General features: G+C 41.0%; 1 protein-coding gene across 1 annotated transcript in view; it reads left to right on the top strand.

Moving 5' to 3' along the window:
• afg2a (AAA ATPase AFG2A) overlaps nt 1–25971 on the top strand; it is a 99181-nt gene that overhangs the window by 20379 nt on the left and 52831 nt on the right. The window contains exons 12-15 of the mRNA XM_088292842.1: nt 3561–3770; nt 6107–6160; nt 7427–7506; nt 10975–11101. Of these exons, the coding sequence (XP_088148968.1) occupies nt 3561–3770; nt 6107–6160; nt 7427–7506; nt 10975–11101 (471 nt within the window). The remainder of the gene's footprint in view (nt 1–3560; nt 3771–6106; nt 6161–7426; nt 7507–10974; nt 11102–25971) is intronic.

The following is a 25971-nucleotide window of genomic DNA, read 5'->3' on the forward strand; positions in this document are numbered from 1 at the left end:
GGAACGTGTCAGTAAAATTCAACACGAGAAGAAATAAGATGAATATATGGCGACAGACTTTTTAATCGCTTCATGAATCAAAAATGTATCATTCGATTTGTGATGCCTCGTGCGTTTTTTGTAAATAACATTCGGCTTTATTACAAAATGTAAATTATTTCGTAATCACTCGAATGGGATTTGATGGGTATAGTGATTATTATTGTTGTAAAATGATTGCTAGATTTTACAATGCATGACACTTTTTTTCCTTCAATATACTGATGAGCAAGCAATCGCTGCATCTTGACGCTGCTGTATTGGTATAGTTGGAAAAAGATCACTCGATCTTGGAGAGCCATGACATTGTTATCAACAATGTATCACAGATTCCCGAAGAATTGATTATCACGCATTTGTTTTCTCATGATACTCTTGGTGTCTTTTGGAAAATATTATCATGTATTATTGATACTCGAGTATATTTGCAGTATCGTGTTAGTATTTGTATCATTCGCCGCAGTATGTCTGCTTTTACGCCTTTAAGTTTTCATTTCTTTCAATCCCGGCTGTCTAAACAAGCATTTTGGCTTTCCGGCCTATCTCGCTCTCATCCTCGCCTCCCCTCATTCTTCTTCCGCCCACTCCTCCCCAAATGCCCCCCCCCCTCCCTCCCTCGTTCGGTGCTGTCCATAAATTGCTTGGTATTTACAGTATGTGGCCAGACGCCAGGTTTCCATTAGGTGCTTCGTTCCCCGGAGACGGCGCCGGTGGCCTGGGATGTGTTACCTCTGTTGGGAGAGGGGGTGTGTTGGAGGGTGTTGGTGTTAGGGCGGGGGGATAGAGAGAAAAGACAGGGAGGAAGAGTAAAAGCAAAAATTATAAGGAACATGAGATGACATTCAAATTTTCAGCAAGTTATCTGCTGTGTAAAGCAAACAACAAAAAAAATGGAAATAATGGCCACCCCACACCAAAAGAATGTCTCCTTGCCTATATTGATAGTTTAAACCCAAACTGTAATGCCAAAGCACTTTATCATTTCAAAGTCACCTAACATTTTCCTCAAAGTCGCTTAAAGATGATTTGAGTTGGAAAAAAATCATTGGCTTATATGTTGCATGTTCAAAACCTGTAAAAATAACAATTACTACTTTCCTGTTAGCCCTGTAGTTGTTTTTGTCTCTGCGATGCATACCGTAGATCAGTGGACACAACTACTGCTCCGTGGCTCTTTGTCATTTGGTAAAACGTGGCACAGGTATTTTTCTTTTTTTTTTTTTTTGTAGCGTCGCAAATACGTCACAATTGGGGAATGCAAGTCATAAGGGTTGCATCGACCTTTCATTTCCAATGTCAGATGAAGTGATGCATCTGGAACGAGGGAGCTTTTTAAGTTGGGGAAGAGCCAAGTTTAGCCTGGGCTGTTAGCAGAGATTTCAGAGAGTCTTCTCGGTATGCGTCACACACACTCGCATTGCATTTTCTCATCTGTAAGGCATTTATTTTTAAGGTTAAGATGGCATCGGTTGTTTTTGCTTAAACAAACTCTCTTTTGGTCGCTATTGCACATTTTCTGCAACTCTGTTGTGCTTTTTCTGTTCCTGTCTCGCTCGTAATCCCTTTCCCCTCAAGCATTTATGACTTTGGAAACAGATAAGTTTTCCCCATCTGGGAAACAGGTGGACGATATAAGCGTTTTGCCAGGAGCATTCTTCTATTTGTTTTCCATCAGTGGAAACTGGTTTTGGCACGACTGTAACATGTTCAGAGTTTTTATTTTTTTTCGGAGAGCCATTCAACGTGAATGAAGGCAGATGGTGAGAGGTTATGTGAACGGCGCAAGAATGCACGGTGATTTGAATGAAAACGGACGAGTGCTTTACAAGCGCACCGTGGCGTGGATTTGAAGACGTGAAGAGTGCTTTGGATTGCGCGTGGAAGCGTTAGTGCGGGAAGACGCTGGCCTCCCGCCCTCGCTCAGACAAGCGGCCGTTGGCTGACTCTTACATCGGCTCATAATTCACCCGGAATTTTCAGTTCCTCGCGTCCTTCCAAATATTCCCTTCAATGCTTCAAACGCTTTTGTCCATGCGGAAACAATTTATCGCCATTCGCTTTGTCTAAGAGGTCTTCAATGAGAGTGGATTCTGCATATAAATCAGTTTGTTTGTCTGAGCTGTGAAGCGTTTCGAGCACGGCTGAACGATTTTGAAACCTAATCTCGTTGCGACACACTATTCCAATTGACATTTAAAATGCAAAAGGTCCTCTTCTCGTGTTTTTGACAAACAAAAGCAATAGATTAATCTGTGTTAGATTCACAATATCATGTTTTTTCTACGTACATATTTTGATCACTAAAATGAAGGTAATTAAACCATGAATTAATACGAAGGACAGTTTATCAACTTCAGTTTAATTTCTAAATACTTTGATTTGCAGTCATTTAAGCATTCCACATGGCAGCTTCACAAATGTCTACCAAACGTGTGGCTAAACCAAAGTTTGTAAGTCTTTAATCAGATTACGACAATAATGCAAACAAGTCTGTGACTTTATCACTTCCACTTTTCATCAACATGTGGACCAGGCGTGGCCAAACTACGGCCCGGGGGCCACATGCGGCCCGCTAAAAGTTTTAATCCGGCCCGCCAAATTTGAAAAAAATTAAATGAATTAACCTTTTTAATTTTTTATTTTCTAAATTCTGTGGTTTTCAAAAACAAATATATAATTGGAATGCTTTTGTTCACTTTCTTTTAAAATTAAATGTATTTTTCTTTTCTCCGATGAGGTGAGGTTTCCAAAACACTCCATCCATCTGCTCCTGGTCCGGCCCCTCTGTCAAATTTCAGAACCCATTGTGGCCCGCCAATCAAAAAGTTTGCCCACCCCTGATGTGGACTATACTTCGTAAGCACTGAACTTATCTAGACACTATAAATAACTAAATACGTAAATAAAATGTACATATGCAGGACAAAATAAAGACAGCCGACTGACCGGAATGAATATTGTTTTTTAAAAGTTTTTTTTTTTTTGGGCCACATTTATTCCTCCATTTCATTGGGCATTGTGCAATATTAGTAATTGTCTGTCTGCATGTGTTTGCTGTACTGATAGTTTTCAAATATGCTTTGCTGGACAGATTGTAACACCACATCGCAGTCCTATTCGTAAGCCCGTCGATGGCATTTTGAATTGTTTAACATTTAGCGAAACCGACTTTCTGAAGGCAAAGCTTTGTGGTTATTTGAAATACACAACGTGCTATTCTCTTTTTTTTAGGTTTAATTTAACACAAAATTTCAACTGGGAATGATAATAAACAGCTTAAATCCTCTTTTTCTTTCATTGTTCACCATCTGACAAGCTGCTTTTTGTTTGGAAGTTAGTTGAGTAAAATTCATTGCCATCATACAGCACTTATATCTCAAATTTTAAAGAAGTCAACGCATAATAATTGGTCTAACAATGAGCTATATCTTGGAAAAACTCTTAAGTCAGGTCACTCGTGTCTTAAGGCAACACTGTATGTTGAAATTCCTGCTGAAGAAATATCACAAACTATGATGCAGGTTCGCTGGGCCGACGTCGGCGGTATGGAGGATGTGAAGCTGAAACTGAAGCAGGCCGTGGAGTGGCCCCTGAGGCACCCCGAGGCATTCACCCGCATGGGCATCCAGCCACCAAAAGGAGTCTTGCTCTACGGACCACCGGGCTGCTCCAAGACCATGATAGCCAAGGCCCTGGCCAATGAAAGTGGCCTCAACTTCCTGGCCATCAAAGTGAGTTTGCCTCTCTTTCGTGGAAACATTGCTTTGTTGTTTGCGTTTCACTCGTTCATGGGCACATGTAAATAGTTGATGTTCACCCAGGAACTTAGGTTTCACAAGTTTTCACAAACCACAGTATCAAGGTGTAGGTCAAAGGTCATGGTCAAAATTAGGTCAAATACAGCAAATACAAAACTCCCTAATTAGTCTGTAATTTTCAAATGATTTTCTGCGAACTAGATGGACATCTAATCAATGTAGATAAGTACTCGGGCTGATTAATGATTGGTTCTGATTCACCTTGAACTTAAGAATAAGGCCTGAGGTCAAAGTTCAACAGAAACAAGGTGAAAAATGTACATGGCACAAACTGTCAAACTAAAGACCATGATGAAGGCTCGCTAAATCAGTCATTATTTTCCTCTTTTTTATTTATTTTTTTTAAATTTTATTTTAGTTTTTTCTTTTTTTAATATACTCGCACGATGACCAGAATACATTTTTTTTTGTTTTGTTTTTTGGGGGAAAACATTACCATTGCCCGCCACCGATAAACTCACACATCAGGACAACATCATTTATCACAGTCCATAATAGCCTAATAAATTTGTTTTTGTATTTGACTGATGTATTGATATCAAGTAACGTTCACGCGTTTAACCCACGACACATTCATCAAGTGACATCCCTACACGGTCTTAACGTGTCCGTCAACGTCCTAGAGAAGAGGCTTCCCCTGATGACCCCCGGGAGGGACATCTCGCTGCCCCACTTCCTGTGCAAAGAGCTTCCTTGTGTGACCCTTGAACCCGTGTTTGTCCATTTTCATTCATCACCCCAACCACTGTCACCTCAGCCTCCCTCGCTGCCTCCATTCATTCACAGCGTCCTGACAGAGATGGATGAGCCAAATTGTCGAGTTGTTGATCACTGATTGTCTTTCAAAGCAGTTGCCAATTGAGACGGGAAGTCGCGGCTGCATGAGGAAATGCTAATGCTAATTAAGTAGCTAGCCCCCCACCGAAAAAAAAAAAAAGTCTTGATCCACTAAAGGCGGAGCTTAAGTCTGGGTTCGGATGGTTTTGCAGTTGTTTTAAATTTGTACATGAGAATTATTTGACATACACATCAGTTGTAAGATTCAGTTTTTGAAAAGAGTACCCATAAAAATGTCATTTATGTTTAAACTCAACTCAGTCATCTCTGTAATTAAATATTTATTATGACATATTGGCTTGTTTGCTATAATGCTCAAGTGACTCACTACTGGAGACAAATTTCATGTTTGTTTTTAACGTACTTGGCCAAAATGTGTGATTCTCATTCTGATTCTCTGCACATACTGTTCCATAATTTGTGTTATGGGGGGTAATGTCGCTTTATGCAGGTCAACACACATCTTTGTGCCATGAAAGATTCAATAGTTTTAGCATATGTTGCTGAATCCGAAAAAAAAAAGTCTTCATTTTTGACGATATCATGAAAGACAGCAATCATTATTGCTGAGAGCCTTCCAGATAGAAATCATGTGAAAATCAGGCAAAAAAAATCTGAGATTCTGACAATTTTAGCAGTACAGAACTGATGGTTGTAATACAAAAACTACTTTTAATAACTATCAAAGTACTTTTTATAAACTATCAAAGCACATTAAGTTTCAATCAATTCACTGGCAAAAATATTCAAATCTTAAAGACTACTGCAAATTAGAAAAAATAAAAAAATTCACATTTTTGAACTCAGGAACCCAGAATTACCCAGAAACCATTAAAATATCCATGGCACTCCCAAAAAAAACCACACACGCCAAAACGCACACGCACTCACACTGCTCGTATCTCTACGGCATCAGTCACCACATGCCGGCCTTGGCTCTGCCACCGAGAGAACGAATGAGTCAACAGCAGACAAAAAGCCTGAGACATGAAATGTCCTCTCCTGTGTCATCCCAGAGGTGTTGAAAGGATGAACTTCAGCGGGCGGAAGTTAAGGCTAAATGGACATTTATCTGCTTAATTTAAGCCAAGCAAGAGAAGTAGAAGTGAGCCTCAGGAATTTACTAGTATTTGAAATCCTGACGGTGTGCATTGGCTGGAGGCCATCCATGCACGATGGTTGATGAGAACGAGCAAAGAGTGAAGATGCAGACGTTTAGCACTCAGGCAGAAACGGAGGCATTTGAAAGCCAACTGAAATCAGTGCACTTTTCCGTTTCTATTACGATGTTAATGAGTGCCTCGAACCCATTGGAATGCTTTTTGGCAATTTCAAAATGACGATAACTAGCTAGTACAGTATCTTTAATCTACAAAAAGGTTTGCTAACATTCATCATTGTTGACTTTTCAGGGTCCTGAATTGCTGAGCAAGTACGTCGGGGAGTCTGAAAGAGCTGTGCGAGAGGTCAGTCCTGTTTTTACGTTCCGTCAGATCTGTAACAGAAGAAATCATGTTTACCCACCTCTGACTTTCGCACAGTTCTGCAAATACAAGAGGCTAGCTCAATTTTTACTTAACCGAGTTCAACAAATTCCTCTTTCATGCAAAGATCGGCATTTACGATTAGAGTGTATCTTTTTTATCTTCTTTTTTTTTAAACAAATAAAAGTGTGTTCCGCGCCACATGGCTCAAGTTGACCGTCAGCGTTCATCATTCACTTCATGGATGGCATCATCCCTTCTCATGATTGTGACACACGTTTTCTGCTATCTGCAACCACACATACTGTATTTACACGATAAGCTGTTCCAATTTGGGGCACCCGAACTTGTCAGGATTTCGCTCACTGATAATGATGAACTGAGATGAACTACTGCCATCTACAGGGATGTTCTGGTCAGTACAGTGGTTTCACAGACATGTTGGGCGAGACCCTCTTGCACGCCTACCCGCTGAAAATCATTCTTGACAAATATTCCGTATTTTTCAGACTATAAGTCCCACTTTTTTTTCATAGTTTGGCTGGTCCTGTGACTTATACTCAGGTGTGACTTGTAAAATCAGAGCTTGGGCTGGTACCCAAATTCCCCATTCCATAATCGTGTCGACTTTTTATTTGGAGGGGGGGGGGCAAATACTTTTGATGCTTAACCACTCCCTGGTCACTGGCAGTAATGCACCAAAAGTATTTGCCAACCGCCAAAAGGAAGAGCAGGCAGAAGAAGAAGACGACATGCAAAAGGAAGCACAAGAAGTAGGCGTAGCAGTTACTGACAACTTATTTGTGACATATTGGGTGGGAGTCTGAGCTTTTGGTTTTTGTGAAATAAATTTCCCCCAAAACGTGACTTGAACTCTAGAGCAACTGAAAAATACAGTACATGTCGGTGGGGGTAATTGGTTTTATTTCTGTTGACAAATGGAACACGCACTGCTGTGAGTGAATTTAAATGTTTTGGTATAATGGTTGATGGTGTGTTTCTGGTTTAAACTACAAACATAGGCGATATTTGCCTATATTACTCTTGGGAGGGGTTTTGTGTCGGTATTGTTCATTTATTATTTTTAGCGCTTGATGTCAGATGTGCTCATACGCACATTATGACGCCATTTAGTGATGCATTTCCTGTTTACGCTTGCGCCCAGCTGAGGACGATCTCCGTTCACCAACTATTTTAAAATCCTCTTTTCCTCCTCTCCACTCCGCTCCCATTGTCGCCACCTCGCAGGTGTTTCGGAAAGCCAGAGCCGTTGCGCCCGCTGTTGTCTTCTTTGACGAGATCGACGCCCTGGCCAGCGAAAGAGGAAGGTAACTGTGCACTATTAATATTCCAAATACATGTCGTATTGTTCACCTCTGAGTCAACATTCTGCTTCTTCATTGTCTGGGCCGTGACAAATGCAACGTCTCTTAGCCATCCTCTTTGTGGCCAGTCCAACACAGTGGACGCTCTTTCTTTCATGGGATGGCGCATCTGTGGCTTAGAGGAAATAGGATGGTGGGGGCGGTTGAGGAGGTTGGCTGGACAGAGAGACATACACCAGAGGCATACAAATGTTTCATTGTCCCCCGTCCCTGGCAGATGGGGGACGGAGGGAGGTCAAATATGCGGCTGGGATGTGACTCAAAATGTAGCGAATTACCATCAGGCCAACTTGAAAAGTGCAGTTACTATCTATCTATCTATCTATCTGTACATCTGTCCGTCTATCCATCTGTCTGTCCTGCTGTCCGTCCGTCTCTCTGGTTGTCTGTCTGTCCATCAATCTGACTGTCTGGCTGGCTGTCTAGATAGTTGTCTGTTTGTCCGTCTATCTGACTGTCTGGCTAGCAGTCTGTCTGTCTGGCTATCTAGCTATCTGTCTGTCTATCTGTCTAGCTAGCTATCTAGCTGTTATCTGTCTGTCTGTCTGTCTGGCTATCTAGCTGTCTGTCTGTCTAGGCATCTGTCTGTCTATCTGTCTAGCTATCTATCTAGCTGTTATCTGTTTGTCTGTCTAGCTAGCTGTGTGTCTGTCTAGCTATCCAGCTAGCTAGAGAGCTAGCTAGCTAGCTATCTGCTAGTCTGCCTGTCTGTCTGCCTCCCCAACCAAATCCATCAACCCCTCTATCATCCAAATCAGCCACCATCCATCCATCTATCCAAATCATCCAAATTATCCAACCATCTATCAGAATCCATCATCCAAAAAATCAACCAATAGAGCCATCTCTTCTCATCCAATAAATGTAATCCCAAAAGCAGAAGCGGCCCTAGCATTTACTATCCAAAAGTGTGAGTTCAAAAAACTGAAATGGAATTATTGTATTGAAAACCCAAATTATGGATTATTTGAAACGTTTTGTGAGCAAAGCTCTGATTTCAGACCGTCCCTGAAGGCCCCTGACATGATGACTATAGAACAATAAATGGATTGATGGATGGCTGGATGGATAGATGATAGATAGATGAGTCTGAGTACAAGTAGATGAATAATGAAAAGTGGCTGACCACCTTAAAGCACTTCACTGCTGAAGAACATTGACTTATCCCTCATCCGCCAAGGTTATTTATGTGCGTGCACTTCCTGCCAGGTTTAATCAATAAAGTGGCTCGCGCGGCCCCTCCCTGGGACTTTCAAAACTGTTGACACAGGCGGACCACCTCTGTCTGACTCGTGGCGCGTGTGCGTCCATTCCCCACACCGAGGCGTAAAAAAATGAGAAGCACCTGTAAATCTGTCAGCCGATCTGCCACGAGTCTAAACTCGTGGGATGAATTGAGGAAGGCGAGCCAGCTGGAGCTAAGGGGAATGTTAAAACATACAAAGAATATCACACAAAGGTGACAAACGTTACACAATACAGTACAGAAGTCCAGTTGGTATAACTAATTTAGATTTTTAGATTAAAAAATGCTTTGTGCTTGTGCTTATACAATTTAAAATGGAATATAATATAAAAAAGCAAAAATGATACTACATATGTGTAAATTTTTTAAGCCTTCCTGGAGGTCGTTTTGATTCAAATTAAAAAAGAATCAGCAACGTCCTCTATTTTATCTGATCGTATTATGCGCCGTTCTTGTGGGTAGGGGGGTATAAAAAATATAAATGAATATTTTAATAAATCAAAAGTTTAAAAAAAGCATCTTTTTTGCTCAAATATTTTAAGCAAGCATTAAAAATAATAAATAATAATATTGTACACAAAAAACATTTTACAAAAGAAACATGTATAATAAAAGAGACCACAAATATTTAAAAAATAAACGATGTACATACTGTAAATATCCCCCCAAAAAGAAGTTTTGAAAATAGAAAGGCAATAATACTTATTGTTAATATAATATTTTAAAAATAATGTCAAAATGAAATGGAGTTTTCAAAAGAAAGATATAAAATACCGCAAATGTTTAAAAAAAAAAAAAACTAAACAATATAAACAGTATATGTACAACATAAAGAATCTAGCATAACAAAAACAAATATCAAATATTCCTTAAAAAAGAAAACTGAAAAAAAATCCAAAATACTGTAAATATTAATCATATTAATCTAAACTAAAAATTCATTTAAAAAATACAAATTAGTCAACATTTATCATCTTTTTTATTTTAACACTTTTTTTAAAACAGCAAAATACAAATAAAAAAACATGCTTTTGACACGAAAATATTGAATTTATTAATTTAAAAAAACAAAACAAAGATGGATCTTTGACTCATCAAGCTGCAAAAGGCTACAAATCAAAAGGTTGCCATAGGCATCAGTATTCTAGTGCCTTTTGATGACATCATTGGCAGTATGGCTCAACTTCGGCTGCCAATGGGTTTATTTTCCCCTTTTTCTTATGAAAGAAGCTGTTAGTAGTGCACAAACGAAGGCTTTCAAATGAGCTGTGTGCGTTTTACAAGACGAATATTAGCAATTAGAGGTGATGGATGTCACTTCCTCTTGCAGGGAATTTGCCCGGTCTACCGTCCATCCATCATGCGTGTCTTTTCTGGCCACGTTTGTTGTTTCAACCCTTGTTTACTTGTTCTAACCTACTCCATCACTTCACTTCAGAGGCGGTAAACGGACTCACACTCTCAACTTAAGTAGGAGTAAAGGTACTTGTGGAAAAAGTAAATGCTCTGATTCCACTTTTTGTGTAACAGCAAAAAAAAAAAAAGAGTACAACCTCTGAACTATACTTTAGTCAAAATATTTTTCGAGAGGCGAAGTAAAAATAAACAACTGAGAATGTGGTTGCGTAAGTGTGCACAGCCTCTTATAACGGCGTATGTGGCAGTGTTTGGAATTTGCCAATCACGTTAAAATTCATGATAAATGGCACGAGCTTAAGTGCCTCTGATTCCCTCCAGGTGAAGTTCTGGTGCTCTCGTAGGCTTTTCCTGACATAACTGTGGTCCAACGTGAATAATTATAATAGCAAAACATATTTCTTCCTGCTTTCATTTTTTAAAATGTAATATAGTTTATCTAATATAAAAAATAAGTTATTGGGAGACAAAATTATTTAAAAATCATCCTATGTGGAGGTTGTTTTTTTTTTGTCAGAGTAAGGAGTAGAAAATGTCTTCTTTCAAATGTATGTAAAAGGTTGTCTGAAAAATAAATCAATAAATATAAATACAGATGCCTGAAAAATCTCCTCAGATAGTATTTGTACTTGGTTACTTTCTACCACTGCTTCTCATTTAGTTTATTTTTCCCGACTCCCATCTATCATTCATCACATCCTGTCATTTACTCTCATTTTCCGATATGTTCTCCATCATTCCTCCCTCAGCTCTTCAGGATCGGGCGGCGTGGGCGACAGGGTTCTGGCGCAGCTCCTGACAGAGATGGACGGCATCGAGCAACTCGGCGACGTCACAGTGCTGGCCGCCACCAACCGGCCGGACATGATTGATAAGGTAAACACACGCCAGGCTACCCTTTCGTCTGTGATTGATAAGGAGCGCCCCCCCCGCCCCCTCCACCTTCACCCCCATAACCCGCCCCTCCTTGCCTCCTCCTCCGCCACTGTTATTCATGATTGATGAGGTTAAAGGTGCCTCTCTTCACTCTCTCTTTGGGACGCTGTCATTGCTTTGTTTGCTGTGGAGACATACAACATTTACTTTATTTGGCTCTGGTGAGAAATTATTCAACATTAAGTATGTGACAGCCAGTTTTCTAAAATTGATTCAATTGTAAAAAAAAATAAATAAAAATTGCACACCATCCCTTGTTGAAAATACACACCTGTAAATGTTTACAAATGTTTGAAAATCTTAAAATGCTTGCCGTGTTCCACCTTTTGCTCAACACTTTATCAGAAAGCTCAGTCTCTTGATTAGATTTTTTTTTTCTTTAACAAAACTAATATTGTAAAAGTGCAAGATAATGTCTATCATGGTTTTGTATTTGCAGACGAGACTCTTGAGGCGACATGTCGCACGTCTCTCGCAGAATGTGGTAGAATTCTACAATATTTCTCAGACCCTTCAACCGTTTGATTTGTTCTCAAGCAATTTTCAACACTTTACATTGGTTGTAAAAAAAAAATAACAGATAATGCGTGGCAATAGTATTAATTTTTGGAAAGATTTGGACATATAGCTTAGCATTTGTTTTAGTAAACGGTATGATATAATGTTTCCGGTCTCTACTCCAATCAACCGCAGCATCTTGATTTAGTCACTTGAAGATGATTAGTAGGACTTCTCCTTGTCATTGGTGACCCTTTCCGAGAGGCACATATCCACCTTCCTCTTTTATCTCCTCCTCTTCCCCCGGTCCACAAAAAGCTTTCTTTGCTCTCTTATCCGCCCATCTCTGGCCTAATGAAATTTCCTGAGTGCTGATCAAAGGACACGTCTGGGCCTTTTCAAAGGCGCACAGGAAGGAGAGTGTCCTGGTGCTTCTTAAAGGGCAGACGGCGTGTCTATTTTTTTTTTTGTCTGTTTGGCTCTGAGCCATCACAAATACATTTGCATGGATGATGAGAGGCAGCATTTCATTGGGAAAACTGAAGATGGAACAGCTTTCTGTATTCACGACAGTGAATTTGTGAAGCCGTCAACATGTCTGGCTCATAGTGTGGAGATCCCGGTTCAAATCTGTTTGCCTGTTCATCCAGTTTGTGTTCTCTCAGGAAAGTGTACAGTGTCAATTTTAGGCAGGCAGATGTCGGTCTTGGAAACCCAGAAAAGTGAAGAAAGAGATTTGTTTTTTAATCTATTTTGCATGATTGCTATTTGTTGAAGACGGTCAAAGACACCTTTTCAGCCAGAAGAGTAAAAAGGGCTGGCATGACCGCTTTAGAGCTCCTTGTTGTCACGGTGACAAAAGCCCCATAACAATAAGCCAGCTGAGTCTTCAAGCAGTTATTTTAACGCCTCAAACATGTAGTTGTTTGATGGCATGAGAAACTGGTCAAAGTAGCATCCATTTTCCAGGTAGTAGCAGTGGTATTTGATTGACATTTGAGTGAAGCGTGGCTTCAGCGCTTTCAGTGAGTACGGCTTGATTTTTCACCATTTTCAAGCCTCTTTTTTTTTTAATCAGTAGTTGATATTACAACAATAAAAGCAACAAATCAACCTTTTTTTTTTTTTTTTTGCTGATCGCTATTTTTTTGCAACAACATCCACATAAACATCAAACAAAGATGACTGAAGGACATTCAAACATTCCTCCCTCCAAAAAATCGGCAAAAAAATACTTGCAAATTTTTGCCAATTTTTCCTCTGCTGTTACGGACAAGGCCAATACAATACAACTTAATTTATGTAACACATCAGAAAACAGCCGAACAGTGTTAGTCTCATGAAAAAAAGAAATCCTCAAACGAGTTTTAAAAGTGGACAGATTGGCTGCTTGCCTAACATTTAATGTAAGGTCACTCTAGAGCGATGGACTGGCTCCATCACCTCTGAGGCGCTGCTTAGTCCTCGGCACCTGCAGTTGCGTCTGGTCCGCAGACCTGAGTCTGATTAATGGATTATTGAAATGTAATTCTGCCAAATATCAGACTCTGCCTCAATAAGTCTTTCTTCATCAGACCCTCAAAAATATGTACATTTGCATTTATTCAGGGCTGTCCACTGTTGGAGTGGCCAGAATGGAACTACTGTCGTGGTTACCTTAAAATCCACGCCAACCTTTTTCTGTTTCCTGCATGGAGAATGGCAGAGTGACAGCAGCTTCCGTCTCCTTGACAAGCTGCCGCTCGCTCATTCCCAACTGCTTTTGTAGCCCTCAAACTGAGAAACACACAGTTTCCATTTGCAAAGACACAGCGAGTGGGGCTGGGGGGCTAGGGGGGCTGTACGCTATGAGGGATGTGAGCCCGCTTAGGCTATTTGTTGCTGGCTCGGACAGATGGTAAGCCCCATGCATCTCCCCTCGGCGAGTGGGCCTCTCAGGAAGTGGTCTCCCCCTAGACAGCTGAGAAATCACATCACATCACCCCCACCCCCAAAACTGAGTGCCGGGCGTGAGTGCATTGCTCATAAATGGGCTCGCATAGTCACTTACGTTGCGGTGGAGAACTGTCAACGTATGACAGATCTTTACGAAATGAATGTTAACTGATCCAATGTCGAGTCACGCGGATGTGGAACACATAACCCTTGGCAAATCGCGCACACACACACACACACACACCACAGTAGGCATGGGTGGTCATTCCAATGCAAATGGCAGGATATGACTTGAGGAGTGGGAGGGGTGAGGATGGGGGTGTCTATGAAACAGAACGGGGGATGCCGGGGTGTCAATGCAGTCATTGTCAGCTGTTGGAAGTGTTGAGGAGGCACTAGGGGGTCTCAGCTGTTTGAGTGAGAGTGTTTGTTGGGGTGGGAGGGGGGGGGCGTTCAGGAAGTGGAAACAAGTGTAGGGAAAGAGCATTGATTCCTGGGTGGATGGAGCAGACCTGTTGTCCGTCACTCAAGCGTCTCTGCAGGAGAGCGAAGTCCATTGTTTTTAATCATGATGAATGCTCATGTGATTAGTGAAGGAGGTGCATTTGTTCACGCTTGAGATTTCAAGGAAGGGTATTAAATCAGGGTATTAAAGACGGTGTTTGGGTTTCAATTTGGGATTTAAAGACGGCTTTAGGATTTCACATAAGGGTTCGGGTTTTAAATTGGAGTTTAAAGACAGAATTAAGAGTTGAAATCAGGGTTTCAAGCCAGTGATATAGTTTCGAATTAGATATCAGGTCAGAATTCAAATCAATTTAAGGATTCAAATTTGGGTTTGAAGATTGTGTTAGTTTCAAAGTAGGTTTGGGTTTTCAAATGGGAATATTAAAATAGAATTTAGTTTTCAAGTTTTTGAATTCAGACAGATTTAGGTTTTTGTGTTGGGATTTCAAGTCTTGGTTAGGGTTTCCAATTAGGTTTCGGATTTTTAGACAGAATGGCGGTTTCAAGCCTGTTTTAGGCTGATGAGGGTTTTAGATCCTCTTTAGTGTTTCAAGCACGAATTAAGGTTTCAAATTAGAATTTCAAGACAAAATAAAAATGTCACATTCTGGTTTTCAGATGGGTTTCAAACAAAGGTTAAGGTTTTCTAATGAGAGTTTCAACCCAAAATGAAGTTATAAAATGAGAGTTGAGTTTTAAAGTTGGGATTTGCAATTTGGGGTAGGGTTTCAAATTAGGTTCAGGGTTTTATCTTCTAGTTAGGTTTTCAAATTGAAGTTTAAAGCCAAAATTAAGATTTCCAATTAGGGTCTCGAGCCTATTTTAGCGGTATAGACTCGCTTCATGGATTCAAATTAGAGTTTGAAAATAAATGTAAAATTTGAAGTTAGGGTTTTAAATGTGGGGTTTAACATTTCCCAGCAGAGATTCAAGAGCGAATTACATTTCCTGAGTTGAGAGTTAGGGAATTGGGATTTTCTAGCTAAGGTTTCAAAGTGGGGTTAAATTCAGGATTCTGATTTCAAATTCATGTTTGAAATTAGGATTGCTATCCTGGATTAGGGTTTCAAACTAGGATTTGAAACTGAGGCTAGTTTTTCCAGGTATGGTTTTATGACCGTGACTGGCGTTCAAAATTGAATTTGCAAATCAGGGTTAGGGTTTCAAGAAAGGTTTTATGTTTCAGGTTAGGGTTTAAAATGAGCTAACCCTTGGCAAAGCTCTGCCAAATAGTGAGCCCGCATCGTTTCTGCCATCACATACTGTATCATCCAATGGCTAATTTCTGTTTTGGCAAATTTCCCACGGTTCAGATTTTTGTCGACCGTGTGACGCACAGAGCAGAAAACGTGAGCGTGGTCCATATACGGTGCGACTAACGCAGCTGATTCACAGCCCGGCAAACACAGAAAGACAGCGAGGAGAACGGCCTGTTCCCTCGCTTCCTGACAGATAAAACAAAATGTGCCGTTTCATGTTGTTTACTCCACATCTGCTGGAAATCAGGCGCAAGGAAGCATTGCGGCGTTGTGCGTTCTTTGGCGCCGAAAGCAAAAATAAATATTGAATCAATCGGTGGGAATTTCAGGCATGCGTTTTTCCGCCCCGGGATTTGATTTTAATTGAAGGCCGCGCTGCCAATTAATCATTTTGTTGCTTGTTCCCTCCGATGAATGTGGCGGCTTTGTAGACGCGGTCGGAAGTGAAAAGACGTGCCAGGCGACCGCTTTCCTCAAGCCAACTTGCAAAAACTTCAAACTCGCTTGTATGACAACCAGATCGTAGAAATGAATTCTTTTTTTTTGTTGTTTGTTTCTTGCTTTGGCGATTTTGAAACTTCCACATACAGACGACCATGTTTTGTCGTCAGGGTTTCTGTCATTTTCGTGGTTTCAGATTAGGGTTGTGAAATGGGGTTAAGGTTTGAAATGACATATTTTTAGCCTCTGGCTTTCGACTCGGCGTGAGACTTGGCATTGTTTTAGTGTTTTATTGTGTTTTTATGTTATTTCTTTTCATAATCTTGATATTCTGACCCAAATTACTAAACGACTGTACATAAGCAACATGTACACAAAGAACAAAACTTCGAAAAATATTTTAGAATGAATAAAAAGTGGTTTCTAAAATTACTAATAGAAAAAAAAAATGACGTGAAACATGTTTAGAAGAATGTATAAACGGGATGGGGGGAAGCATTTTTTTTTTTAACCTAGAATTCTAAGCATTTAGACTAAACTTTGGTTTGCATCTATTTCCATTTGCGTGCAGCGCAGCAACTAAATGCAGCTTCACCATGTTTACTTTGATCTGAGTTAGGGTTTCACACTCGGATGAGAATTTCCAATTCGGGTTCATCACAGTGTTTGGTTTTGAAGTTATGATTTTATTTTGTGTTTCAAAACAAGACTGGTGAGGAATTCCAAGGAGAAATGAGTTTCAAACTAAGGTTAGGGTTTCGAAATAGTCTTTGGTGATGGCGGGTGGGTTTCAAGTTATGGTTTAGAATTTGTTTCAAAACGGGGTTAGGATTTCAAAGCAGCATTAGGGTTTTTGGACAGGCTTGTGACTACCATTGACGGCTAAAGACGTCAAAGATCCGGTTTTTTTCAGCTGGTAGTGAATGAGTTAAGGTTTCAAGACACGATGAAGGTTTTACAGCAGGTGTAGGCTTTCAAAAAATGTTCAGGGTTTGAAATTAAGGCTTCAAGAATGAGTCATGGTTTCAAATCAGGTTTTCAGGACAGGGTTATGGTTTGGGATTCGAGTTTTGAATTGTCGTTAAGGTTTGAAATGTGGATTTTCATCTTGATTAAGGGTTTCTAAGTAGAATTTTGCTTCTCATGTTAGGCTTTGAATTAGCTAAACTTTAGCAGAGGCGCCAAATAGTGAGCCGAACAATAATGTGGTAAAAAATTAAATTGGCCCGTAGCTTGCCAGATAGTGAGCCAGTGTTTCCCTGTGAACCATACTTTACATAAAGCTTTGGCGCTTCATATTTTGAGTGAACAAGCCATTTGTTTTAGAGCGCCTCGCTATCAGGAGACTCAAGTCGGATTACGGCGCTGCAGATTACTCGCAGATGTTTTTTTGTTTCTCCTTTGTTGTTGTTTTGGACCAGAAGTGACCAACTGGGCTGTTATCAGATTGCGGAAGTAGACGAACAGAACCCACACAAGTGGTCTTGATGCAAAGAACACGCTTGCTTCAAAGACTGACTGATTGCATCCGAGATAAGGCGGCAAGCAACTTGCCGGAATACCAGGATGCAGTCGGATAACCATACTTTTAATCTTAATCTCTTAATCTGAAACATGGATAATGTATGACTTTCATGAAAGACACACTTTGTTGGTCAGGTTTTGTTCATTCAAGACGAATGGCAAAAGGGTTTCAAACTAGATTAGGGTTTCAAATTAGGGTTACAAATTGAGCTAGGATTTTAAAGGTTGCAATGTAGGTTTAAAGATTGCATTAGTTTCCCAAACTAGGGATTCTAACCAGTGGTTTTGTAAAATAGGCTTACAATACCTGGCTAGGATTTTTAAAATGGGGTGCTAAGACTGGGGGGTTTTCAAATTTTGCTTTCAAGTCTGGGTTAGGGTTTCAAAGAAGGTTTAGGTCTGCCAAATAGTGAGCCTACATTTAGTCTCCACAATGTCATTTCTTTTGTTTATTAGTGAGTTACAATTTACAAGTTATTAAAAGACATTTATAAATACAGAACTCCCAAAAATATATATTCTCCATTCACCCCCCCCCCTCCAAAAAAAGAAAAAAAAAAAGCAAAGCCATGTCCCTGCAGTGTGTTTTCCGCACAGGAGAGGGCGCCAAACCTGACTTGCAAATTCCATACAGGACAAATCATGTCCAATCTCTCCTCTCGCATGCTTCGCTTTGGTTTCAGGGGAGAATTTTTTTCCATAGGTCCCTCTTATAATCTTATTGTGGATATCCATGAATGGCATAGCAACAAAAACGTTTTTGGGGTGGAGGGGTTGTCAATATCATAATCCTTTTGAAAAGAAAGTTGTAATATTATAAGAATAAACAAATGTTATTTTCAAAGAAAAAAAATGGCGCCATTACAGTAGCAATGATGTATTTTGTTTTGAGACAAAGTTGCAATCTTACATGAACCAGATAAAATCAGAATGTGATAGTATTAAAGTCAAAGTTTAACAAGGGAAGAAAGTCAGTTCAGTTGTATTTAACTAAAACCTTTTTGATGCTTGACACATTTGCATTTAATCTTTTAGAACTATTTTTTTTAATACAAAATTAGGTACAGCCTGTCATTTAAGATACCAGAATAACCGAAGGCAAAGTTACGTGGTTGTTTTAAAGACAACGTGTGATTGTCTTGGTCGCCATTCAAGTAAACTTGGCTGTGTGGGTGTGTGTGGGGGTATGCGTGTGTGTGTGTGTGTGAGTGGGTGTGTGTGTGTGTGTGTGTGTAGTTTGTGCACGTGCCAACCGTTTGATTATCAACAAGTCCAAATTGAAATCAGGTTTGTGGCAATCTTCTCTATCTCTTGGCTCAACTTTTCCCTTGGTGTTCATTTCATTGATGTCGATCACGCGGCCTCAGTTCGACGCCATGTCGGCCGCGTGATGTCGGGAGTTGGAAACGAGCGCTCCGCATCCTTGAAGGTGCACATTCATTCTGAGCAGCCTGAACATCTGCCAGTGTTTTTCCTCTCCGCACCGGTGTGGACGTTGGCTAATTGCAATCACGCTTCGATTGCACCCCCGCGTAATTAGCGGGCGGCTTGGCAAATATTCAGATATTAGCTAAAGTGGAGCTTTGACTTCCTCCTTTGCATTCAAAGCACACGTCTGTGATTGCTGTTACGCGGGTTTGCATCCCGCCCCTTAATCAATGGCGGCTCCCACCTGGCGGCCAGGGAGAAACTCGGGTGACCTTTCAAAGTCGCTTGGCATTTCAATCGGAAACCAGCATTTGTTTTCCGCTGGGCTGAACAACTTTGAAAAATAATTCAAATGAGATTTTTTTTTTCATTCCCTTAATATTGAGATTGCGATTTAATAACGCGGTCATTTTTTTTCAACGTCCTCTTACCATGTATTTAACAAAAACATGCAATAAATTAATCTCTATTAAATAAACTCTCATATTTATTACACATTTATTTATTAGATTTTTTTGATAGATTTTTTTTAATTGATTTTTCATTTGATATTTTGATTTAATTTTATTTTATAACGTAGGTTTAAACTAAAATAAATGTAAATGACCCATGAATTAATAGGAACGAGTTTATTTACATGTGCATTTATTTATTATTATTTATGGATAAAAGGTGTATTTATCCAATTCAATTTGTCATGAACTCATTAAATACTTAAATAAAGCCGACCGACCGGATGAATTTTCATTGTTGTTCTCAAGTGGCTGTCAATCACTACCTTTCAGCGTTGTAATTAGAAATTAATAGCCGTATTTTCATGCCAAGTCAATCATATATTGGAGGAATGTCGTCCGTGAAATCCAAGTTAAATATCCTGGAGCTAAATATGTGCGCGTAACGTGCACCCCAGCGTATTTGCAAACTTCATAAAGGAATGCATAAACGTCTGGAATGAGTCGTCCACTTTTTACTCTGTTTTTGTTTTGTTTTAAGCGCCGCCCTCAACGTAATCAACAGGAAGCAGTCTTGAAGCCAGCCAGTCAAAACTGGCCGTTTTCTAGAGGCGGGAGTAGGTCACATATCATTGGTGGTGGGCAGAAACCTCATATGTCCAAATATGGTCATCATTAGGTCTGACAGCAACTCATTTATTTGTATGCATTTTCAACCAATTTTTAAAAAAAAAAAGTTTTTAAAAAGATGACTACTTATGTGATGTGAAAGTAGTCTTTCTTTCTGGTCGGGGGTCAGTGTGAGTGCACACTCTGAGATGGACGGACGGGTGTGCTGGTGACGTGTTCGACCATATTAACAAAGGACCATCTGAATAAAGTAGTCACTTTGGAGATGCGAGGATTCTGCCCGACAGCAGCAATCTGCACAAGTCACAAATAAGTTTCAGATCTTAATGTTTAGGTCTCACTGCCATTTTCTACTTTCCACCACAGTCAGCTTCTGCCTTCAAAGATTACAAGGGATTCCTGCGTGAAATTGCTTGTCAATACGCTTTGGAACATTGCTCCGAACTGAACACAATGTTCTCGATATCGACGGCGAGTATCTGTGCTCTAGAAGCGTATTCCAAAGTCACTACGTTGGTAGGATGCAGTATAGAAAGTGTTACGATAGAGTCTCAAAACAAAACAAATCTTGAGGGTGTGTGTGTGTGTGTGTGTTGTTTGCGAGCATGTAATAGGATAGGGATGATCTCTGGGAAGGTGTGTGTTTGTGTCTCAGCATGGAGGATCCCCAGGCAAGTATCAAACTTCAAGAGCTGTATTAGGATCAGTTTTCTCGTGTGCATGTGTGTGCGGGGGGGGGGGGGTGTGTGTGTGTGTGCGCTTCTTTCTCTCTGTGTGTGCATCCGTGAATCCACACCAATATAAGTTATCTACAATCGGTGTTTTCCAACACTTGGAGAAATTGGACAATTCTAAGTTTAACAAGTTCTCTAAACGATTAATCGATTATCATCATTAATAATAATCATTTCATTCGTGATTGATAAAAGTCTCAATTTTGCGGGATCTTTGCATGAAAGAAACAAGTTAGCACCGGTTAGGGATCCCAAATTTAAGCTTTGCCATGTTCAAATCAAACGATTCACTATATTTAGTTTTTAGTGTACATCTGTGTTGGTGTGCGTGTCAGTGTGCGCGTGCGTGGGGGTGAGTCGGGGTGTGTGCGTGTGTGTTATAAAAGGAGGAAATGAGAGCTCTTTGTGTTACCTGGCAGACGATCCACCGGCATGTGTCGTCTTGCTTCTTGGCAAGCCGAGACCACCGGCGTCCTTGGAATGCTCTCCATTCAGGAAATCTTGTTTATTCTCATGAAAGGCTGCTCCTCTCCTGCTAGAATGCTCCAAAGATGACATTTTTCCTCCCCCAAGAATGTTTATTCCAGGTTAGCTTTGGAACGCTAGTAGAGCGTGCGGTTGTACAAAGTGACAACGGGTGTAGGGCAGGGGTTGTCAAACTTTTGGGGCCCAGGGACCCCTTACGCGTGAGTATTTAGTGAAAGGGTCACCAAATAATCCCAAATAAACTACTTGTGTATTCCTAAATCCATTTTTTTCTAGGTTTATGTGAGTTCAACTTTCATGTTCTTTTGCCTCATTCCCTCATTTTTCATTTATTGACCTGATCTCCCGCTTTGTTTTTTTCCTTCTTTTCCTATTTTTTTTATTTTTAATCTAGATCCCCCATTTTTTTGTTTGATGGCAATTATGAGAATTATCAGTAGGTGCAGTTGGGCTCGTCCCCAATCCCCCTCACATAGTGAGGTCCACTTTTCTGTCTTTAACAGAAATGACTTGATTACTGTTACAATATGCAAAACAACTTTATACACATTGGGATGTTACATTTATGAGACGTGACAGTTGTACCAACTCTTTTAATCGACCCGTAGCTTAGGTAGGCCGATTCCATTGGCTTCATGTGTTCATTTTATACGTCGGTATGCACTTTTTAACGCATGGTTCGTCTGCATTCATCGCAAATCGCCCAAGTTACATTTCGCGGACCCCATTTTGAGGACTACGGGTGCAGTGTATATCGTACAATAGCATGCATTAACCTCTTTATCCGGCCTCTTCAACAACAAGGAGCCATCTTTGCCCACATCCGGATGCACTCACACAAAATAGAAGGTGGCTGGGGAGCAGCTGGCGGGGCCAACAAATAATACCCTCTTTGTACCTTCCCAATATCCCCTGCCGAAGCCCCCCGAGCTCGTCTCACCGCTCCAGGCTTCCCAAACGCCAAATTAAGGACCGCTTACAAGTGTAAAAGCTTTAGGTCTTTGGGGGGGGGCGGGATTTGAAATGGGAGTATGCCGACTAGAGGGGGTAACGTTTCGACATTGTCTCCTTTTCCGCCTGCGTTTGATAAAAAGGAGTTTTGTGCGAGGTCCACTTCCACATTTGGGGAAAGTTCAAACAAACGGGATGTTATTTGCTTTACTTGGTATCTTGATTTGCGAGTGATCCGAAAACAAACACAACTTACTCCTATTAAAGTCTGCTAGCTTAATGCTAAGATGTGATGCAAAACTCTATAAACGGGCTAACAAAACTAGCTTCAATGTCGTTGTACTAACTTTAAGCTCTTTAACACTTGGATATTTGAACACAAACCGTGCAGCCACCCATGTAGACAGACAACATAACTCGTACAGGCATATATTCTATATCCTCGCCAATTTGACTCAAATTACTGCAGCTTACTGACTGACATCTTTACGGTTTCATTTTGAAAGCATTATGTTGCCCTCTAGTGGCCAAGGCCTGCTGACCAGAGGGAGCAGCACAATGTCAATGCACATTCAAGCATGAAATCATGAAGCAATTGCTTTAACCCTTTATACTTTATATAATGATGGTGTTACTTGATGTTTCTAGATTTCTTTATTTACTCTTTACTCAGATATTTAACGTTTCAATCTAAACAGTGGCAGATCTTTCTGAACAAAGACCTTTCTGCGATTTGTGACTCTGTTGACTGATAGTCAACAACTAACAAAGAGGACTTGCCTTAAGTATCAGTTGGCCCGTCTCGTCGCAATGCTGCTAGCTCATAAAGTAATGTACTGTAGAGTGCTATTTTCCGATAAAAAACACCTTTCGACTATTTTCATAGGTGCTTTGATGGGACTGGAATGGATTAATGTTATTTGAATTAATTTCATTAGGATACAATGATTTGCAATACAACTGTTTTGATTTATGGTGAAGGAACAAATTAAATGTGAACATTAAGGCACCACTGTGTTATCGGAGACATGCCAGACAAGCTAGCGGGAGTTACGGCATTTCCACATGTGTCTAGAGTAGCTAATTTCCAAATGAAGTGAAAACCTAATTTCCACTCAGTATTGAGAACGTATTCGGTTTATGGTCATTATACGTAACACCTGGCGGACACCAAGTAGGATAGACATTGTGTTGGCGTAGTACGGTGCTTTGCAGATCCAAAGCCTTATTGTGCTAGTTAGCGAGCGACCCTGGTGGAGAGCCGGCAACAACAACAACAACAACAGCAGCAAAGCGGGGCCGAAACACCGCGGAGGTCTTTGAGGCCTCTCATGGCCCCCTGCTGCTTCTTGGCAGAAGCCTCACTTCATTTCCTCTTTCACAATGATAAATGGCCGTGTGAAAGGGGGGCTGTTTGCCGGAGCTTGTACCTCACTCGATATTCACGTGTGTCATTTGGTCAGGTCAAGTCATATGCGCCGGTCAGGGAAATGAAAAATAGCGCTGTATCATATAAAGCATAATTAGATTAATTTTTTAACTTAAATAAGGAAACTAGTTCAATCGATTTCAATCACTGTACTTTGGGACAAGTGGAATGCGACAATTGTATTTATATATGTGCCTTTAATGGGCGTGGCCTATTGAGTTACTTCAGGAACATGGTTAGGTATACTTCATGAGCACATTTGGCTGTAAGGTGTGGCCAACAACAGCGGTCCCCAACCACCAAACCACGGCCTGATCGGGCCACGGCGAGCTGCACAGATGAAAGAAAAAAAACCTTGCCGTACTTCCTGTTTATTGATTATTCAAGGTTGAAAAACATTTTATTTTAAAAAGTGACTTGCTTCTCTCCGTCACATCTATCTATGATGGACTCTTGACGCATGATAAATGAGGACAAAAACAGACCACGTACGAAGTCCGCTCTGCACAATATTTGGTGAAGCGGTTCTTGTGACTTATGTTCATCCACTTGGTCTGTGGTGCCTTATGTTGGCACATTTCAGTCGGGCACCGCTGAAATAGCGACATTAAAATGTGGCTTCACGTTTATTGTAATACGAAACAAAATAGCCCCGTTTTTGTCTCGCTCGTTCATGCTTGTCAGAGTTGTTCTGTTATGTCTGTTGCTTTACAAGTGTGACCATATTAACGTACATAAAAATACACAATGGATTTGCATTTGTTGCTGTAATATTTTATCAGTCAGCCAACATCCCCAACCATGCCCCTCAGTTGCCGGTCCACAACAAAAAAAAAAAATTGGGACCACTGGCCTATAAAAGTTCCTTGCGAGTGTTCTCATTGTTTGGTTGCGGCTTCTGTTTATGTCTTGAACTTGCAAAAGCTGGTCTTTCATTGGCTGCAGTACTACGTGCACGCACGCACACACGCATTTTTTTAATTTTTATTTTCTAGGGTGTGTGTGGGGGTCGGTCTAAGTGCGACCCAGTACCAAATGGGCCGCGGGGTGGGGTGGGTGTGTGTGTGTGTGTGTGTGTGTGTGTGTGTGTGTGTGTCTCACGCCTGGGCAAGGGTGTACTCTGATGTCAAAGGGCCGCGGGGAGGTCCCGGCCTAAATCCTCCACTGTCCTTCAGGCCACATCCCGAACTAATCTCCTTTATCTTCCTCCTCTTCCTCCTCCTTGTGGTGACGGCCTCGGGGAGATGTGTGGATAAGCCCTCCTCTGATTCCCCCCCTTCCCCCCACCACCACCACCAACCCCGTCCCCCCTCCGCGGGCCTCGGCGCTGGCCGGCCTTCTCTTTTGGCTTTCCCCGCTTCCTTCCTTCCTCAGCTCCTCCACTAATAGCTCCCTTGTTCCCGACTAGTCGGGGGGCTGCCAGCTGAGCGGTCATTCGTGGAAGATTCATTCTCGGCATGCTAATTGTAAACAGACAGAGAGAGCGAGAGACGGGAGAAGGGAATGGCGGAGCGTTCAAATCCCTCCATTTCCCCTCTCTCGCATATCTCCGCCATCTTTATGGCTTATCCGGTTGCTGCTTTGCGAGCCTGCCTCCCTTCTCATCGAGTCGCACTAAATCACGGCGTAGTTAGCGTGTGCTAAACGCGGAGTTGAGATTCTCGACTTATTCAAATTCTGCTTCTTTCTTTGCATTCTTCTTTTACTCCGTGACATTCTTTTCAGGGCGCTTTCTCGCGATTGAGTTTTTCTTTGCAAACAGCTTTTCAGCACAAAGTCCCACATTAGCTTACAATGTAACTTAAAATAGCATCCTCCACATTCGCCACTTTATTGCAGAAATCCTGCTGGGCGTAGTCTCCTCTCGGATGAAACGTAAACGCATTTCTTACCGTGCCTCATTCAGACTGAGATTACGACATTTCCTTTTCTACTATCTGTGGATGCTGCTGAGCCAATGAGCCAAACGGTGTATTCTCGATTTCGCTTCTTGTTGCTCATGTCTAATCAGTGAATCCAAGACTGCATTTGTTAGCATGTCTCGTTCAAGCTGATTTTGCGAGGCACTTTTTCCTGGTCCCTGTTGCTGCCCGCAGTCTCATCTTGGATGAAAATAGTCTCCTCACTCAGAAGTAAACGCTTGCCTCGATCAAACTGATTTTTCTCCCCTTGGCTGTACTCTCTAGAGAGAAGTAAATGGAGGATACCCACTCTCTGCTTTTTTTTGCACTCCATAGTCTCCATTTTGCTGCAGCTTTTAGTTTTCTTGTTGTCCATAGTCTCGTCTTGGAAAAAATTCACGTGCACTTCTCCACTGTAAATAGTCATTGTCTCGTTTTTTACATACCGTTCATCTTCAAACAGACCACAGTTATCATTTGTTGCCTGCCAAAAACATGACCCACCCTTGGAGTAAATCTTCTCATGATGTCGCTTTAATGTCACCTTTGTAAGAAGGATATCATTGTCAAATAAGTCGTGTAAATACACACACTCGTGATGTTAGCCATTTTGTCCAAAGTCGAGATGGCAGATG

The sequence above is a fragment of the Idiotropiscis lumnitzeri genome, chromosome 4 (assembly GCF_059441095.1).
Source record: "Idiotropiscis lumnitzeri isolate Australia: NSW breed Sydney's pygmy pipehorse chromosome 4, RoL_Ilum_1.0, whole genome shotgun sequence".
Classification (NCBI taxonomy): Eukaryota; Metazoa; Chordata; class Actinopteri; order Syngnathiformes; family Syngnathidae; genus Idiotropiscis; species Idiotropiscis lumnitzeri.